This window comes from Dermochelys coriacea, chromosome 2, assembly GCF_009764565.3.
Source record: "Dermochelys coriacea isolate rDerCor1 chromosome 2, rDerCor1.pri.v4, whole genome shotgun sequence".
In the NCBI taxonomy this organism is placed as follows: Eukaryota; Metazoa; Chordata; order Testudines; family Dermochelyidae; genus Dermochelys; species Dermochelys coriacea.
Genome location: NC_050069.1, coordinates 124,163,777 through 124,183,908, shown reverse-complemented (window position 1 = coordinate 124,183,908; position 20,132 = coordinate 124,163,777). Strand labels below are relative to the sequence as shown.

General features: G+C 41.5%; 1 protein-coding gene across 4 annotated transcripts in view; it reads left to right on the top strand.

The window, feature by feature from the left end:
* The window catches only part of ZCCHC2 (zinc finger CCHC-type containing 2), a 67,750-nt gene extending 51,524 nt beyond the window's left edge, over positions 1–16,226 (top strand). For 2 of the 4 annotated variants that reach the window (XM_038388711.2, XM_038388710.2), the window contains 3 exons: positions 8,740–8,868; positions 11,668–13,173; positions 14,198–16,226. In XM_038388711.2, coding sequence (XP_038244639.1) covers positions 8,740–8,868; positions 11,668–13,173; positions 14,198–14,265 — 1,703 coding nt within the window. In that variant the 3' untranslated portion in view covers positions 14,266–16,226. Of the gene's footprint in view, positions 1–8,739; positions 8,869–11,667 lie in introns of all 4 variants that reach the window. The other 2 variants (XR_006279061.1, XM_043508417.1) reach the window with 2 other exon arrangements.
* Positions 16,227–20,132: the final 3,906 nt, after the last annotated feature.

The window sequence follows — 20,132 nt, the reverse complement described above, 5'->3', positions numbered from 1 at the left end:
AGCCAACTGCCATGATGACCAGGGAAGCTCCAGTACTGATAGTCATGCCAGTGGATTCTCATTGTACCCCACGATGATCTAAGCTCTCCATTTCCCCAGCGGACATCTTTGCTCAATCCAATCCCTCCTATCGGGACAGTCTCTATTCTGAGACGTTCTTACAACAGAGGAAGAGACTATCCTATTATATAGAGTTGTTCTCCTATCCCACCTGCCAGCCTTAAGATGCAACCATCCATTCCACTGGAGATGAGTGATATGGCTTTCTCTTTGGATGAGTCTTAGGCCACACAGAAGTCTGTGCAATATCAGGCAATGACATGACAAAGGAGCCCCAGATAAGACTGGACAGGAGAAAGGTGGTATGGGGTCATGCAGTGAGGTCTTCCTCTGTCAGTTGATCCATCATACTGGCAATAATTGGGACCATGAGAGCCCTACTCTAAACAGCCAGGATTGGTGCAGGAATCCTATTTTGCCATTGCCTGGACATCCACAACTGGCACCGTTGAAATATACAGAACAGGAAGGTGAGCCAGATCCAACAGTTTTGTGAGCAATCTCATAATCTCACTTTTTGCCTACAAGTGGGACTCTATCATGACAGACAGTTGGCTGCTAAAAATTATCCACCATGATTACACCATCAAATTTCTCTTCCCTCCTCACACCCCCCCTTCAGGAACTACTCTCACAAGGAGATTCTTTGCCAGGATGCAGATTTTTTTTTTTTTTTCCCCTTAATCAAGGGGCAATAGAACAACTACCACCTCAATATCAAGGGAGAGGGTTACTATTTCCCATGCTACTTAGTCTCCAAAAGAGATGCAGGGTGGAGATACTTTTGGGTCCCGGGATCCTATGACAACTGAACATCTTATTCAAATTCAGGTTGGTAACACTAGCATTAATAATCCCCTCCCTACAAGATGTGAATGTGATTAGTCCTTCTCGATATGAAGGACACCTATTTTAATGCAGATATTAATCTGTCCTACAGAATTGCTTCAGTTCCTGGTTAGTCAGGAAACATTACTAGTTTGGAGTCCTTCTCTTTGGATTAGCAATAGTGCTCAGGGTATTCACAAAGGTTTTCTTGATGGTGGCAGCCCATCTGAGATGTCAGTTTGTTTTCCCATATTTTGAGGATTAGCTCCAAGTAGTAGGTTGCTCCAGCCACAGAGTCAGATGAGTGACTTTGTTCCTGCTTCACCTTCTGGCGAAGTGCAGTGTTTTTTCATGAACAAAGAAAAGTCCATTTTGACAGCACAGAGAGATATACTTTATCAGAGCGACACTGGACTCCAGTTTCATCAAGAGCTTTCCTCCCATTCTTTTTTCTGCACCCCTCAGCCTGCCCCCCAAACATTTTAGTCAATGGGCAATGTATGCTTTCTCTGCTAGGCCACATGGCCTTGTGTACTTGTAACACCATTTGTCAGACTTCATTATGCTGCTTGCCAGATGAGGACCACATAAATACCAGAGTGACCATTCTCACCAGGGTCATCACAATTTTAACCTGGTAGTCGAACCCAGAATGAGTGTGTGGGCCTTTCTCGTGCTCATGCATTCAGTTTGTATCCAAGCAATGTTGGACAACATCACCATGGTCGCTTAGGTAAAACAAGCAGGGTGGCGCAAGATCCCTTTCCTTCTGCCTAGTAGCAGTCAGGCTTTGGAATTGGTGCACAAGAAACCACATCACTATCCAAGTGTTCAGAATTAATTAGCAGGCAACCCAAGCAGGCACTTCTCTGCAAACCATGAGTTCTGTCCTGAGCGAGACATTCAGTTAGTGGGAACATCTCAATGGGCTCTCCATGTCCCAAACTAAGTAACTTCCCCAGTACGGCTCCAGAGCATGTATGGGCAGTGACTCCCAAGGTGACACTCTCCTGCTGTTGTCGATGGACCAACTCAGATGGCGTCTTTCCACCTATTCCCCTGCTATCATGGGTCTTGGGGAAACATCTTCGCAACAGGGCAGGAGTCACTCGCAGCACCCAACTGGCCCCAACCATTTTTGTTCCTGGAACTTCTGAGGATGTCAGCCCTTTGTCCTATCAGGATTCATCCCTTTCGGAATCTTCCAATTCAGGAAGATGATAAAATCAGACATCTCATTGGCCCACGCTACCTCTTATGCCTTCGGTCTGGAGCATGGGGAAGGCAAGTGTGTCTGTACACACCAATGGACGTTGCTTGTTGAGAATCTCTGGACCCAGGTGCATGGTGTGCATCCATACTTCGTATGGAATACAAATAGGGATCATACATCTTGAGGAACCTCCCTATTTGATCACTTCAGAGATTCTTTTACACTCATAAACAGTATAGCTAATGGGCTTTTTGTAGTGAGTATCTTTTTTTTTTTTTTTTTCCCCCCCTCCCAGAGGTGACTTCTTTAAACTACCATTTTTAAGAACTTCTGTCGCATTACATTGTTATCTTTTGGAAGGTACATTTTGTAGAAATTAAACAGTTCATGCTGGTAAACTATAATGTGCTGATTTGTTAACTGAAGACTCTACTACTGTATTCTCAGTGTTATAGCCTCAGCTGTGTTCATCTTGTTTAAAGATGAGTAACCAAACTTCTGGAAGAATGTTTAGAGACCACTGATTGGCACTTGGATTGTTGAACAGCCTCAACTACTGATGGAGTTAATGAAGGCACTGCAGGAATGCTTTGCTTTTTTAGTAGGGCTGTCAAGCGATTAATTGCACGATTAAACAATAATACAATACCATTTATTTAAATATTTTTGGATGTTTTCTATATTTTCAAATATATTGATTTCAGTTACAACACAGAATACAAAGTGTACAGTGCTCACTTTATTTTTATTAGATTTGCATTGTAAAAAACAAATAGTATTTTTTAATTCACCTAATAGAAATACTGTAGTGCAATCTCTTTATCATGAAAGTTGAACTTACAAAAGTAGAACTATGTACAAACAAAGCTGCATTCAAAAACAAAACAATGCAGAACTGTAGAGCCTGCAAGTCAACTCAGGCCTACTCTTCAGCCAGTCACTCAGACAAACAAGTTTGTTTACATGTGCAGGAGATAATGCTGTCCTCTTCTTCTTTACAATGTCACCTGAAAGTGAGAACAGGCGTTCACATGGCACCGTTGTAGCCAGTGTCACAAGTTACTTACATGCCAGATGCAGTAAAGATCCATATGTTCCTTCATGCTTCAGCCACCATTCTAGGGGACATGCATCCATGCTGATGATGGGTTCTGCTTAATAACGATTCAAAGCAGTGCGGACTGTTGTATGTTCATTTTCATCATCTGAGTCAGATGCCACCAGCAGAGTGATTTTCTTTTTTGGTGGTTCAGGTTCTGTAGTTTCTGCATCTGAGTGCTGCTCTTCTAAGACTTCTGAAAGCATGCTCCACACCTCATCCCGCTTAGATTTTGGAAGGTACTTCTGATACTTAAACCTTGGGTCGAGTGCTGTAGCTATCTTTAGAAAACTCACATTGGTACCTTCTTTGCATTTTGTCAATCTGCAGTGAAAGTGTTCTTAAAATGAACGTGTGCTGGGTCACTGCTATAACATGAAATATGTGGCAGAATGCAGGTAAAACAGAGCAGAAGACATACAATTCTCCTCCAAGGCGTTCAGTCACTAATTTAACACAAAGCCTTACTGCAACAAGAGGTAATCCACCTCATATATCTAGGAGCGGTAGAACTGATACCAACAGAATATAGAGGGGGAAGGGCTTCTATTCACATTATTTCGTCATACAGAAATAAAACAGGAGGGTGGAGACCCATTCTCAATCTTCCACTCAACTTCGTGAAAATCCAATACTTGAAGATGGTCACATTAGCCACCATAATTTCAGCCATAGGACAGGATCATTTCTGAGACAAGATCCTACGCTTTGGCCTGCCAATACTTTTCTAGTTTTTTTCAAAAGTCCTTGCCATCATGGCGGCGTATCTCCGCAGGAAAGGAACTTTGATATTCGCATACTTAAACGACTTCCTGCTGACAGCACCTACATAACAAGCAGCATCAGAGTGCACCAAACCGGTGACAGCTCTCTTCATGAGGTTAGGCCTCCGAATAAATGCACAAAAATCAACACTAACACCAGTGCAAAAACTAGAGTTGATTGGAGCCTACCTCATTTCTCCCAAGGTGATGGCCTCTCTACCACAAAGATTTTTCACCTTAACCAACCTGATCTCCACAGCACGAAACAGCCTGTAAATCACTGCCAGGACTTGCCTGCAACTACTACAGGCTACATGGCTGCCACAATGTTTTTTGTCAGACACACAAGACTATGCGTGCAATATCTACAAGCTTGACTCCAGAGTTTATATCCCAATGTAAACAAACGCCTCACAATGCCAAACAAAATAAGACTCCCTGCTCTGGCGGACACAACCAGACCATGTCTGTGCAGGGGTTCCTCTTGTACAAAACTCCATAACGATGACCATGAAGGACGCATCACTCCTGGGTTTGGGGGCACATCTGAACTCGCATTCCATCCAGGGCCGTTGGTCCCCAGCAGAATCCCTTCTCCACATAAATCTTTTAGAACGGGGTCTCAAACACGCAGGCCACATGCGGCCCCGATTTATTTGCTGTGGCCCGCCAAGTTCTCTGCACCCCCACCCCCTGGAGTTATTTCCTGCGGCCGCCAAGCTCGCCACCGCCCTCCCCCCAGCACGCCATGTCCCCACTCCTCTGCCTACCTCTGGGCTTTGGCAGCACTTTCCTGGGGGAGGAGTGGGGAGCTGTGTGCTCAGGGGAGGAGGCGGGGCCGGGTGGGGATTTGGGGAAGGGGTTGGAATGGGGGCAGGGAAGAGATGGGGCACGGGTGGGGCCTCATGGAAGGGATGGAGTGGGGGTGGGGGGCGGCTTTATACCTTTATATGAAAAGATGTCCATGATGCAGCCCTCAGGCCGATGTACTAGTCCTCATGGTGATTTGAGTTTGAGATCCCTGTTTTAGAACTACAAGCCATTAACAAAGCTTGCTCCCACTTCTTACTGATCATCAAAAACAAGACCGCACAAGTCCTCACGGACAACATGGCATGCATGTTTTTCATAGGCGGGGGGAGCATGCTCACATTCCCTATGCAGAGAAGTGCTCTGGCACTAATGTATCTCGCACAATATCCATGTCACAGCAGCATATCTACTTGGATGCCAGTACACCACAGCAGAGGCATTAAGCAGGAGTGCACATGTTCCAAAACGTTTTCAAGCATTGGGGGTTCCCAACAATAGACCTGTTTGAAAGTGCACAAAACGCCAAATGCCTGCAGTTTTGTTTCAGGGCAAGACTTGGTCTCCATTCTCTAGATGATACCTCCCTCATCCAGTGAAACGCTCCCATCCCACTCCTAACTCAAGTGATCCACAAGATCGGGCAGGACAGGCCCAAAGAAATCCTAATGGGCCCCATGTGGCCTCGACGAACCTGATACCTTTATCTTCTCAAGTTGACGGTGCGTCCGCCACATATGCTCCCATTTCTGCCTCGTCTTCTGTTCCAGGACACAGATCACATCCTTCACCTGGATCCCCAGAGACTTCACCTCAAAGCATGGTTACTCTGACTCAGGATCTGAAATGACATGCTTGACAGAAGTACAAAACATTTTGTTAAACAGCCGCAGAACAACACCTGTCACGCATACCTGCACAAATAGAGATGATTCTATCAATCTGTCTCCTTGCCTCTAATATTACACTATTTGTTACAAAATCGGGTCTCTTCTTGAGCTCAGAGTACATCTCTCCAGTATCGCAGCGTTCCACCATAAAGTAGATGATTTATTGCTCTTTGCCCACCCACTCACCAAATGGTTCCTTAAAGGCATCATCAACCTGGAAGTGCAGAATCCTACTCCACCATAGAACCTCAACCTAGTACTTCGGGTCCTCACCAACCCTCCATTTGAGCCCATGGCAACATGCTCTCAACTGCACCTTTCCATCAAGCTAGTGTTCCTCGTGGCCATTACATCTGCCAGACTGGTGGGAGAGTTGGGAGCTCTCATGGCAGACTCACCATATGCAATTTTTTTCAAAGATAGTTTCCCTGAGAATTCTCTCCCCCCCCCCCCAGTTTTTTGCCTAAAGTCAGCCCATCTATCTACCGACATTCTACCCCAAGCCCCACGACGTATGGCACTCCCTGTTACATACTCTGGATGCAGGCAGGGCAATTGCCTTTTACATCGAACTAAATCATTTAGTAAGTCCCCAGAACTATTCATCTCAATTACTAAATGATCCAAAGGGGATGCCATATCTAAACAGAAGCTATCCAAATGGATTTCAGATTGCATCAAACTGTGTTACCATCAACATGACTAGCAACCCCCTGCAGAGATTCGCACACATTCCACCAGGGCCTTATTGGCTTCCACAGCGTTCCTTAACATTCCTATTATGCCACTACATGCATCCGACGAAGTAGGTATTCACCCACAAAAGCCTATGCTCCACTACGTCTGTTAATCTATAAGGTGCCACGGGACTTTGTCACATTCCCATTATGGACTTCTGTAAGACTGCAATGTGTACCTCAGCCCACACATTTAAGCAACATTATGTATTAGAATGCAACCTCTGATACTTCAGTCAATCCAGTTCAGTTTGTCATGGCATGAGCTATGGACAAAAAGGTCTGTCCTTGCTGATTATCTTTGATTGCAATTGATTATAAGGTATTGATACCACCTAGTGGCTGAACTCAGTCCTGGAAGAGGCCTCAAAGTGTTGAGGGATACTTGGTTGAAATAATTCATTCTTGAAATGCTATAGACTTGTATCTTGGGTCCTTTTTTCAATCTGTCTGACCATGCTAGGAGATGTTTTGATCTGCAGTAAAATAATCTAATGAAGATTACTTGTCCTTTGTTAACCCAACTCTACACTATGATTGTCTGTCTGGCACATATTTTTGTTTGGATAAGAGAGGTGATTTAAGTTTTAACCCAGATAAGATTCAGGTAATCTGTATTTGACTATTGTGGTGGTTTGAGGAAATGGTAGCAGTCACTTAACACTGTAAATTTACAAGTTGTTTTATACAGCATAATTATCTGCTCTGGAGAGCTTACTATTTAAGACTGACAATACATATATCAAGAATTCTGTAAAGAGTTCTGCGGGATTTTGGTGAGAACAAGTAGGGGAGGCTAGAGCAATGCCTCTGATAGGTTCAGAAGTTAAGGCATGTCTGAATTGTTCCCTTTGTATGGAAGTCCATAATGCAGTAGTATTCTGGAAGAGCAATTACCATTTGAATGTTGCCTGACAGGGACCTTAGCCAAGGTGATAACCAAATCACAAGTTAACAAATAAAGCAATTTTGCTTTTATTTGGAGTTCTCGATTTCAAGGTAATAGAATGTGCTTGCTTGCTTGTTGCTTAGCATATGGCAAGAAAGCTGGTCATGTCTACCCTGACTTTGAGTTACTTAAGGTGAGATGGTCACTCCTATACTTCCCAAATATTTGTGATCACCTAGGTTATATTTGCACATCATACTGAGCTGCATCTAGAATGGGCTTAAAGGCAGAGCTATTGCAGCTCAGTCTGTGAAGAATGTCCTTCCTGAATGGCATGCTGGAATCTCTCTGTAGCTACAACTGGGTGTAGTCTAAAAATGTTCTGTTTGGGTTGGTAAAACTTGACCACTTTTTGTCTTTCATGACATCTTCCATCTCTGGTCTTTTGGTTCTTGTTTCTAGTCTTGCTGTGCCATTAGTTAATTATGTTGTAGCTTTGTACACTGTCAGATACTTCTTAGATTCCATTTGAGGAGCTTCTTTTCAGTGACCAGAGCAGCAAATATTGACCTTTATAGCCAAGATAATGTTAGACTACTGTGGTTTTTCAATCTCATTTGAGTGAAAATAAAATTCACTCCCAGGAAGTCTGCTTGTACTTGGTTGGGTAAGATGGGTGATGTGATCTATCACAGGGGTGGCCAACCTGAGCCTGAGAAGGAGCCAGCATTTACGAATGTGCATTGCCGAAGAGCCACAGTAACATGTCAGCAGCCCCCCGTCAGCTTCCCTGCCCCCCAGTGTCTCCCACCCACCACCACCGCGGATCAGCACCTAATCCTCCATTCCTGCGCCTCCCACCCGCAGTGATCAGCTGTTTTGTGGTGTGCAGGAGGCTCGGGGGAGGGCTGAGGAGGAGGAGCAAGGGCATAGCAGATTTAGGGGAAGGGTCGGGGGCCTTGGGGGAAGGAGTGCAGTGGGGCCAGGGGTTGAGCAGTGAGCACCGTCTAGCACATTGGAATGTTGGCTCCTGTAGCTCTAGCCCCAGGGGTCGGTGCCTATACAAGGAGCCACATATTAACTTCGGAAGAGCCGCATGTGGCTCCAGAGCTGCATGTGGGCCGTTCTACTACATATTTTAACTATTAAAACTCCCCAAGAAATTGAACTTTCTCCCAGCAAGTCTAAGGTGGGGAAGTGTGTTTGGTTGAAAGTCCTCCTAACAGTATATTTGATTGATAGCAATTCAAAAGAAAGGACATAATTGATCTACTGCAGTTCAGCAAAGGACACCATTTGACTGAGCATTTATCCTTTGTTTTAGTTCTTTTGGACATTTATTTTATTTATATATAAATTAGTCTGAACTAGCAGGGTGAGTGATCCAAAATAACCCAGCTGCCATACAGTGTGATACAAAATAAAACGAGAGGTTCTTTTTATTTTTAGATCTGAATTTGGACGTTGGATCTGGACGTGACACATGTGGAGAAACATCTTCAGAGAGTTACAGTTCTCCTTCTAGCCCACAACATGATGGGAGGGAAAGCTTTGAAAGTGAAGAAGAGAAGGACAGAGGTTGGATTTGTGCAGTGGGGTGTGTGTGTGTGTGTGTGTGTGTGTGTGTGTGTGTGTACACGTACTTGTTTGGACACCTCAATAGGGCAAATATAGAGCTTGACCACTTTTACTGTGGAATGCTCTACTGACTGTCTGGTTTAATCTTTATTCCTATACTATATTTATAAGTAGTGTAACTGCCTCTGTCATATATTTGATTACTACATTGCCAGCTGGTCAGGATTCAAGTTGTCACTGCTGTTTCAAAACCTTGTTTTGCAGTGTTTAACGCTCTCAATTTTAGGCTTACTCAATTTGCCAACTGACTAATTTTATGCCTCCAGGAAAACAGTGCTCCACAAATTTCATGAAGGTTTTTCCTCTTCTTTTTAAAACATCAGTTATATTAAGTAACACTTCTGACACTTAACTTGCATCCAAATATGCATGTTTGTGTTGATGGTAGAGAGTACCTAGGTGATACATTTTGTAGTATTGATTCCTGACGACAAGAAATGCTAATCTTTGCTTTGCAATACTTAACTAGTACCCTTCATTTTATACCATTGTACTAACACCTTGACACATAGGCAGTCATATGACAGTAGGAAAATGTGCTTTATATACTTTAATTAGCAACATCATTGGAACACACAAGCTATCTATTTACTGTGAAGAAGTATAGTGCATGTCACGTGTTTCCAGAAAGCGGTGAACGAACAATATATCTCCTGCACGCAAAGTTCTGTAACAAGTTAAGGATCTACTTTCAATAACGCGACAACATTTTGGCAGTTTCCGAAGCTTGTTTAACTGATAAGGATTTCCTTGGAAATTTACAAAGTTATACAAAATGCAATGAGATGATGTACAGATATTGCATTTGTTCACTGCTGGCTTGAGGTGACTCCATAATCTGTGTTTGAAATAAGTTTTCTGGAGAATGTTGTGCTGTCAGCCTTCCTGAGAGGGGCTATTTTCAAAAGCTTTTAAAAATAGCTTTGAATTTTACTTTAATATAAAACATACAGAAAAATCCCCAAGATAAATATATTGCCGTTAACATATACCCCATGAAAAAGGAACAATGCTCCGCCTTATACTGAATATACAAAATCCCCCCCCCCCTTTGAGATTCAGCTGTAAGATTCCAAACGTGAGGGACAATTAGACCTTGTCATGTTTTCAGCTGTAACCTCTCTCAATCTGATAAATCAAGAAAAACTTGCCACACTTTTTTTGTGTGAAACTTTTCATCTTCTGCAATTTTGTATGTTTACTTGTAAGAGACTTGGCGCTCATCCCCGCCTCATGCTCCCTGCATAGCATTTTCAAAACTCTTCCCTGTGTGCCTCGTAATTAGCCCTACTCAGTGCCTTATACTCTTCTTCTACGTTCAGCTTTTTAAACATAAAACCAAATGTGATGTTGAGTGAGGATATATGCAGAGTATATTGTGGAGCTGGGCAATGGAGGCAGGATGAACACAAGGCTGGGTAGGAGCCAGGGTTGGGAAGGCGACCATGAGGAGTAACGCATGGTGGCATAAGCTGTATAGGAAGGACTAAGCTTTTTTTTATGCAGACACTAGAAGTTGTTCTCATGGTTTGTTCCTTTTGGATTGCCTGGCTTTCCTTTGGTTAAGGCAGACAGTCTTAGTTTTTAGGAACACTGTCAAGGTGTAAATCATTGTGTACATCTTTAAATATCCCTACCTGAGTTGATAAAAGACTAAGGTATTAACATCTTAATTTATTTTTCACCATTTATTTACATTTTTTATTTGCTCTGAATGATGGATTAGTGGTCATGTTTGCTTTCTGGCTTTCATGCACTTAATATTGTGTTGGGGCTCAACACTTAAGAAACTTGGTTAAATAAAAGAACTGCTTTCTTTGAAAATTGAGAAGAGACAAATGAAAACATCTTGGTTTTTTAAAATGTAGCAAACCTATTGTGTATAAATCTCAATGCTAACCATATTTTTGTTTTCAATGCGGTAGATCAGTGGTTCTCAATCGGGGTCCAGGGCCCTCTGTTTCAGGGGGTCTGCTAAGTATGGCCAGTGTTAGACTTGCTAGAACTCGGGGCAGAAAGCCAAAGCTCCATCACGCAGGACTGCAGCCTGGGGTCCTAAGCCCCACCGCCCGGGGCCGAAGCCAAAGCCTGAGCAACTTAGCTTTGATGGGTCCCCTGTAGTGTGTGGCCCTGGGCAATTGCCCTGTTTGCTGCTCCCTAACGCTGGCCCTGGCTTTTACATGCAGAAAAACAGTTGTGCCACAGCTAGGTCGTGGAATTTTTATAGCATGTTGGGGGTTTTCAGAAAGAAAAAGGTTGAGAATCCGTGCTGTAGATTACTTGTATTTGACAGTGCAGTAGATGAAAAAGTTTTGACTGTCCTAAAAGCTAAAGGAGCAGAAAAGTTGTTTAACTATACATGGTGTGTCTGAGATCTTTTCTCCTCTTCCCCTGCCACTGGTATTTTGAGAATTGTACCAGCTGGGGGCACAGTTATTTCCCATCTTTCCTGGTGGATGGGAGTAGCTTAATTTATTCTGTGCTCTCCACTTATACATATGGATATAGAAGTCACAAACACAAATTAGCAAGTGAATTATTTGGTGTAAGCAAATAATGGAAAGTAAGGCAGATATGCCCCTAATTCAAAATCAGTCCAACTCAAGCTGGAAAGGTGGATAAACAGTTTTTCAATTTATTCTACATCAAGATGAAATGACACTTATTTGTGCCTTTTTAAAATTTAGTAAACCTCAAGTTTGCATTTTTAGTTTTTCACTAATGCTTTATCTTCAACAGATACAGACAGCAATTCAGAGGACTCTGGGAAACAAAACGCAGGCAGGTTTACTGTTTATGGTGCTGTCAGTCCATCAAACATCAAAGCAGCAGCTGCTCAGATTTCTTCAGTGAGTAACGAGAATGGAAGCATTTCAGAGGATCCTTTAAATTCAAAGTTTCAACATATTTCATTTATGCCTGCCTTACACTGTGTGATGCACAATGGTGCACAGAAACCTGAAGCTGTAGTTCCACCACCCGTATCTGCTGATGGTAAAACAATGGGAATGCTTGTTACCACTCCTGTCGCTATATCGCCAATGAGAGAATCTGCAAATTCAGCTCCAGTTGGAATAGGGCCAATGACTTCTGGTGAATCTGAAAAACGCCTTGAGCTGTTGGCTTCCCCTCTACCAGTACCATCTACTTTCCTTCCACATTCTGTACAGCCTGGTAGCCCAGCTTTGCACTTGGCAATACACAGATTGAAAATACCCTCTTCGCAGGGATCATCTGAAAATTGCACAGTTAATGGACCACAGCAACCAACAGCAAACTTAAGTATTGGCTCACCAAATACTGCCTTTATCCCAGTCCACAGCCCAGGTAGTTTTCCAGGATCCCCAGTTCCTAATACAGATCCCATCACAAAACCTGCATCCCAAGTGGTAGGACTGAATCAAATGGTGCCTCATATTGAGGGGAACACCGGAGCAATCCCTCAGCCTACCAGTCTAAAGGTAGTTCTTCCCGCAGCTGGTCTTTCAACAGCACCTCCACCGGCTTCCTATACTTTGCCAGGCACTCCTCATGCTACCAGTGTGTTGCCCAACCAGAATACAAATGTGCTGAACTCTGTAGCAACTTCCACACCACCTCAGTCAGCTGGTTTAGGTGTTGGTCAGATCCAGTCAACTATTCCCCCTGCAATACCTACCCATACACCAGGCCCTGCCCCTAGCCCAAGCCCTGCTTTAACACACAGCACTGCGCAGAGTGACAGCACATCCTATATAAATGCTGTTGGAAATACTAACACTAATGGGACTTTAATGCCTCCCCAGCAGTTGGGGTCTGGGGCTTGTGGTTCTTGTGGACGTAGATGCAGCTGTGGGTCCAATGGAAGCCTTCAGATCAATAGCTATTTTTATCATAACCCTATTCATGGACAAGTCTACAGACTTCCACCTTTCTTCACTCTGCCATCTCTTTGCAATGGCAGCTACCTCAACCAAGCACATCAAAGCAGTGGAACACAACTTCCTTTTTTCCTGCCTCAGACTCCATATGCAAATGGACTGATGCATGACCCAGTAATGGGGAGCCAAGCCAACTATGGTATGCAGCAAATGACGACAGCAACATTTGGGAGGTTGTTTCCTATATATCCAGCACCTAACGTAGTTGCCAACACAAGTGGATCGGGGCCCAAGAAGAATGGGACTGTTTCAGGTTACAGTTGTGGTGCGAATGGACACTATGCGCAGGACTGTAAGCAGTCATCCATGGAGGCCAATCAGCAAGGTAATCATGATAGCTCCCAACGGACTTGCTTTTGAGTTTACTGGTTTCTCTTTACCTTACTGACCATGCTGTTTCTGTTCTTGCAGAAAGGTGTGTGCGTGTGTGTTTGTATAAATGTACGTTGTGCACTAGTGGTCTGCTATAAAACCGCAAAGAGGCTTATCTAGGCCCAATAATCAAACACTGGGGGAAATGGAGTTCACAGGTACTAAACTAAATTTTGAAAGGGTATGAAATTGGGTTAGGAAATCAACCTATCTCTGTTCTAAATTGTCACACTTTTCTCTAGGCTTTTGGCAGTATTTTCAGACTTGCATGCTATTAATGTCAAGTCTTCCACTCCCTTTGATGTTTTGGTAGAATTCAGTTGCAAAAAGGATTGGAAATTGTCAGGTACTATATACAATACATGGCTTGGATTTCTAAAGCATGTGAAGATTTAGAAAACAAACTGGTCATTCTGGTGTATTTTTTACCTCTGCATAACCAACTGTTCTCTGTACAACCTATTTAATGTAGGTGGGATTTGTTTGACTTCTGAGACAGTTGCAGCAAAAAGACATTGAAAAAAGACACTAATAAGAAATCAAAATTTAACAAGTGACTTCAGTTTTATAACTTCCATCCTCTTTCCATTCAAAAAAGAGGGGGAAACAGTGTTTGTACCTGTAGAACATTAAATACACTTTTCTTCCATCACTTCCTTTCTGATCCTCAGTGTGTCTGTTCTGACCTTAATCATGTTTGCCAAACTTGAATGGGAAAAATTAGTCTTGGTGTTTGGGGGTTGCTTTTACTTTGCATTTTTCCAGGGGAGATAGTGTCTTACATTTTTACGTTGGATTTCTTTTATGTTGACACTTCATCAAGGAGATAAAAAACGATGAAGTTTGAGCCCTTCTTTTAAATAAGATTGGAGAACAAGATAGTGCCTTTGAAGAGCATGTCCATTTTGATACCTTGTAGTGGTTTGTAATCTGTTTAATTGCAAACAGTGACTTAGTAGTTCTCTTTCCTGTTTTAGGCACTTACAGACTGAGATACGCACCTCCCCTTCCCCCTTCCAATGATACGTTGGATTCTGCAGACTGAAACAAGTAAACATTGCCTACATAACAAACTGAAGTTTGGGGAATTGAGAGGGAGGGGGAATGTTTCCTGAGGTCTTGCATTTGGGATATTCCTGGTTTTATATTCTTTTGGAATTTTTCATTGTTCTTGCACCTTTGTTCAATACAAAAGAAGAAAACTGAGTCCCTGATCTCCTGGTTCTGCAAAAATGCATGCAACTCAAACACACAGCCAAACAATCAAAAGAGCATTTGAACCATATTTTTGCACTGAAGACTTGAGACATGTGCAATGTTTACTGCATTTTTTAAAATGTCCTTTGACCTCCGACATCACTGGTGGAGCAGCCATATGGTTGAAACAAGAAACTTGGTCATGTTCCCTCACAATCCCCCCTCTGCTGTCCCACCCCACTCCACCCCCAGCCTGTTCTCCTTATGCTGCTGTTTTTGTTTTTCTCCCACTTCACTGTGTGTCCACATGGTTTCATTGGACTGTATGAGTATTTGGCAATTTATAGAGAATTTGTCAAACTATAGCAAATTGTTATGCTCATGAATTATATGGGGAAATTGTTTAATCTTCCTGTGAGGTGTGAGACTAAAGACTCACAGAATAGTGTGTATATGTAATATCTTGTATTATACATACATACATACATACATACACACAGCTCTGGGATCCAGAGTAAATGAAAATCCTTCAAGTAGAAAGGGAATGAAACACTGTTGACTAAAACAGATTTATGAACGTGAGCAAGCTTAAAGTGAAAGATCTTATTTCCATTGTAGTGTTTTAGCCTGATTGTTCCAAGAGACAAGGGGCGGGGGGGATGGTATGAATGTTGTATTCCATGTGTTTGCATGTCTGATGAAAGCTGATAGCGAGTCCTTTTTTAAAAGCTATTCTACTTCTGTGTCAACACAGAATGAACATTACTTGATTGGTTTTGATTTGATTTTTCCCTAAACTATTACAGTGTTGCATTGTATTTAGAATGTAAATGGTTTATTTCAGTCTGAACAAAAGTTATGGTTTTCTACAAAATAGTCAGGTATTAGTATTAGGACCGGTCTACCAAATAGCAAAGTCACTATTTTATAATAATTTACCACTATGCGTGATTATGGTATAATGTGAAAGACTGAAATGCGTGTGCTAAGATGGTATTAATCATGTTGGTGTCATGTCAGTAAGTTTTTTAATGCTGCTGTATTTTTATTTTTAAAAGCCAATATGTACTAAATTGCTTCCAGGTAATATTTGATTTCCTAAAGTGCACTGAGGTTATCTGGAAGACTGAGTGAATTTTTCATGACTGCTATATTCAACACCGATGAACAATTACCACTGTATATCCATAGGTTTTTGGCATTCCTCACAGTTCATAGCAGAAATGAAAGATTTTTTTTTTTTTTAAAGTAAGATGCTGGTATGCAGTAGAGGGACAAAAGTAAAATTGTATGGGGGTTCAGCTGCCTATTTGCTAAACAAAAACTTGAAGAAAAAAAGCTTGATTTAGTAAATGTCTTCATAGGTAGCATTTATATTTATAGCACCAGTATACATTTTTCCCCCGTGGGGTGGGGTGGGGTAGATGAGAGCTTTAATTTAAAAAGAAAAGAAAAAGTAAGTAGTAAATGGAAATTATTTTGATTAAAAATATTTTATTTGATCTGGGTATTTTTGGACCGCATTATTAAATGAATTAACTGCATTTGAGTTTAAGTGAGGGTGTTAAAGCACCAATGGACTCATTGTGAATTACCTGCCAGTTGTACTTTATGGAACTTATTTTATGATTTAAAATACTGTACTGTAAATAGGAGGTATGTTACCTTCTCTTTATTTGTATGTTTACCATATACTTTGATATTTGAAATGTTATGTACTGGAAAGGTCACTTATATTTCTAGAACAGATTGGATTTTATGCAACCTTTCTTCCTTGAATTAACAGCAATAAAAAAGGAAAAAAGTGTCTATCTGCAAGTACTGTACTTTATCGCTCATAACAAAATTAATGAAAGTGGTGCCCTGCTCCTATTATATTGTTTTTTAGCAAGCTACTCCATTGGCTGGAAAGTGGCATAGTTTGGACCATTTTGTTAGCGTAAGTATGAAGTATTTTGTTTGACTTTGTTTGAGTTAAGAAGTTCATATCCTAATTCAGGGCCATGATATCTTGGATTGGGTAAGTGAACTATTGGCCACTATGAAACATTGAATTATGAAACCAAATGAAGGAATGTGGGGCAACAGTGGGTGAAAGCCTTAGCTGCATTTACTGCGATCCCTAAATCAAGGCTCTATTGGCCACATGTCTTGGGCTTAGGGTAAGCCCATGTTCTGATATGCTTTGTTGGTCCAAGTGAAAGCTCCGAGTCCCTAACACTCTTTGGAACAATCAGCATACCCAGTCATAATACCTGGAAAGTGAGTTGTCTTCCTGTCATTTTCTTCATTCTGCTGGGGAGAATAGAAGGCAAACAGGCCTGCAATGGCTGAAAATCCAAGCCTCTGCCAAGTGGCACTTCTGTTAATTCCTTAACAGGATAACTTGTTGGGCAGCTGTTGGCCTAAGTAAAAAATGGAAGGCAGCATGCTCTCTGTCACCTGACTTCCCTTTTTCATATCCAGAGCTCCACAGTTCCAGGGCTTAATAGCAGCTTTAAAACCACACACCTTGTCTACACTAGACAATTAAGTCGACCTATGTTAGGTCAGCCTACAGCTACTGCAGTAATTACTGCAGGTTTTCATGTCCATGCTACCCTCCTGCCAGTGGAGGTGTCCTCACTGGGAGCACTTGTATTGACAAGTGAGGCAGTGGCAAGGGGGGCTCACAGTCCAAGCTGTCAGCCTTGCATGGGGCTCACAGCTGGAGCCTTGTTGCCAGGTGCCAACAGCCCAGGCTGTCTGCTCTGCACAGAGCCCCAATGCAGGGCACCAACAAGTGATGTAAGTAACAGTGTTTGCACAGATATTGAGTCACCCTAACTACATCAACCTAAGAGCTGTGTCTTTCGTAAAGGTGGGGTTATTAGGTCAGTGAAGTGAGGGAATTAAATTGGCAAGAGCAATCATGTCATGTAGACACTTAGGTCAACATAAAGCCGCTTAACTCTGTAGTGTAGACCTGGCCATAGTCGTCTTTAGCCCTATTGGCTTGTCAGAATTTTATTTTATAACTTTGACATACACATGTTGGTTTTCAAGCATTTTTTTATCCATTTCAGTTTTCACAATGGAACAAATTGTGGGGGTTCAGACAATAATTAGACAGTAGACTATGTCCAAAAAGTTAAAGCATTATAACAATTAAAACACAATTGTCAACATCATATGATATACGAAGCAAGAATTCTTAAACTAAGTTCTCAAGCGGCCTTATCGCCTGTCTCTAAATTTCTATAATTATTGATGGAAACATTGTCAATTTGGGTGTACAATGAAGTCGACATTTATTGTTAAAAATCTAATCCTTCCAAGCCTACTTACAAAACAATCCAGCCTACCCCATGATTCCAGCCCCTTCTCCTGAGAAAGGTGTGATGCCTGCTTCTTGGGGAAAGCTCCTTCAAGCTCTTAGCTTCTGCTTTTAAGAGCAACCTCTAAACCAACATTTACTCATCAGAAAATGTGATCTGACAGGCCTGCTATAGTATGAGGCTAGTGTGGAGTAAGCAGCTCCACAATTAATTGTTCCATACATTGAGGGAATAAGTCATAAACTGGGGAATCTAGCAGTTGTCCCTGCAAGAGAGACGAACAAAAAAAAAATTCTGCAAGTACTATAAGATATCTAGATCCAAAAACTTATGCACTAACACCAACTGTCTCAGGCAGAGCTCCAAGACTTTCTTCCACCTGGCTTGGCCCTCTAAATTGCCAAGTGCTCCAGGAGCCTATTGTAAAGCGCTAACTTACCCTGTTTTAGTCACAAGTGCATTTGTCAGTTGCTGATTAGAAAGAGAGTAGAATGAAGAACAACATGACCAGGATTCCTGTGTGCTACCCTAATTCAGATAATTTTATCCAGACCCTTGAATTGATAATCTGTAACAAATAGTAAAACACAAGTCATTTACAATCTGCTTCATTTGCACTCCGCTGGGTTTATGATCTAAGACCTTCAATTGTAGAAGAACCTTATTGTAAACACTGTGTACTAAAGAGACGTCAAAGCACTGCAAGCCCATCCTACCCTATTCTGAAATGAGCATATTTTCCATTCATCTTTGCTCTGTGTGGCAGTATAAACCTCCTATCTGAATATACTGCAGCTTCTCCTGAGAATTTTTATATAAAACTGAGCTGTCCTTTTTTCAACATCTTCCTTCAACGCAAACTTAATTGTTGTTAAACTTCCATAAGGGTCTTTTTTGGTTTCCAATGTTAAGCTTACTTCTCCAGAATTTTAGTATGTAGTACATTGCCTAGCATGCTGGGTATAGTACTGTTGGCTTTCTGGCAACAAATATCAAAGATGTTAGTTTATTAAACTAATCTCTAAAATCTCAAGTACATGGAACTCTTGGTGTTTTCATAGTGAGGATTGAAGAATTAAGAACAGTTGAAAACAAAACCTGCATCATAGGAACTTGGGCACTAGCAACACTGAGGGTTTTTCATACAATAAATGCATAGATGTAATGGTGGTGGTTTGTGTAGACATGTTTTAGGGAGATAAAAGTAGCATTCCGTTTACCTTCAGAATGGTTATTGATGGACTTCTTTTGTCCTTTCAGGAGAGGTTTTCATTTATTCCTCCAACTGTACGTTCGTAGCCTTAGGGTCCACTACAACATAGTGCTTACAACCAGATTGTACGTTTACCCAGTGTTCATGTGCAATAATGTACCCAAAAAAGACCCTTTGTATTCTCTTGATACTGGTATTATAACTTACCTGACTAGTGTGAGTGAACAAGTGAGCAGAAAGTGTCCTATATAAATGGTTTAAAAAATCCTATACAAAAATAGGTTATTGCATTGACATTGAATAAATCATTTGTTGGTAAAATACGGTAGCTTAATATCTTTAGTTGAGTGTATTGTAGCTGCAATATCATTGATTCCCTAGCTTTGGAACTCTTCCTGGATGTAAAATAGTCCTGCTTTATCAACTTTTATGCCCTGCTGCGTGGCATTTTTTTCCTCCTAAATTGGAGGACTTGGGTTGCCATTTGAAGATAAAGTATTTCTTAAGCTACTGAGTAGATAATTGAGTGAAGGGGGTCCTGGAGTAATTAATGCATATTAGGAACACCTAGAACAAAGACTAGGCATGTGTAAATTGAAAGCTTAAAGTTTGTTAAACTTTTCTAATAAGACACTTTTTTTTTTTCTCCAACTGTTCTGATTCGAATGGATTCCAGACTTCTGAAGTACATCTGTTAACATTGTAATGCTAATATGTTTCAGTGGGAAATCTAGAGTTACTTTTATACAGTAATGCATAATTATGCTTTGCTTGTTTCCAACATCTTTCATCCTGACTGGATCCTGAAATTCTTTACAGCATACACATAGACCCTAGTGCTGAAATGTGGTTATGCAGTATGGACACAACCTTAGTTTTTAAAATTTCATCCAAAAGCCCCTATTATAATCATTAAACTTCATGGAACTGATTATTAGCTTCTGCAGGAGGAAAGGTTTAATCATCTCTGAGACTTATACTTCTAAGAATTTCTAAGAATGAATTAGACGATCAAATTAATTAGACCACTAAATTCCTTCAACATATATAAAATTCTTGAATTATAGCTTATGCTAACATTTGGGGTGGTGCAGGGGTGGAGTTGGAGGTATTTAATTTTTTTAAAAGGCAGTGTTTGAAAGCACCAGAGCTGAGCCAGTTTTTCAAATTTCATTAGCAGTTTTA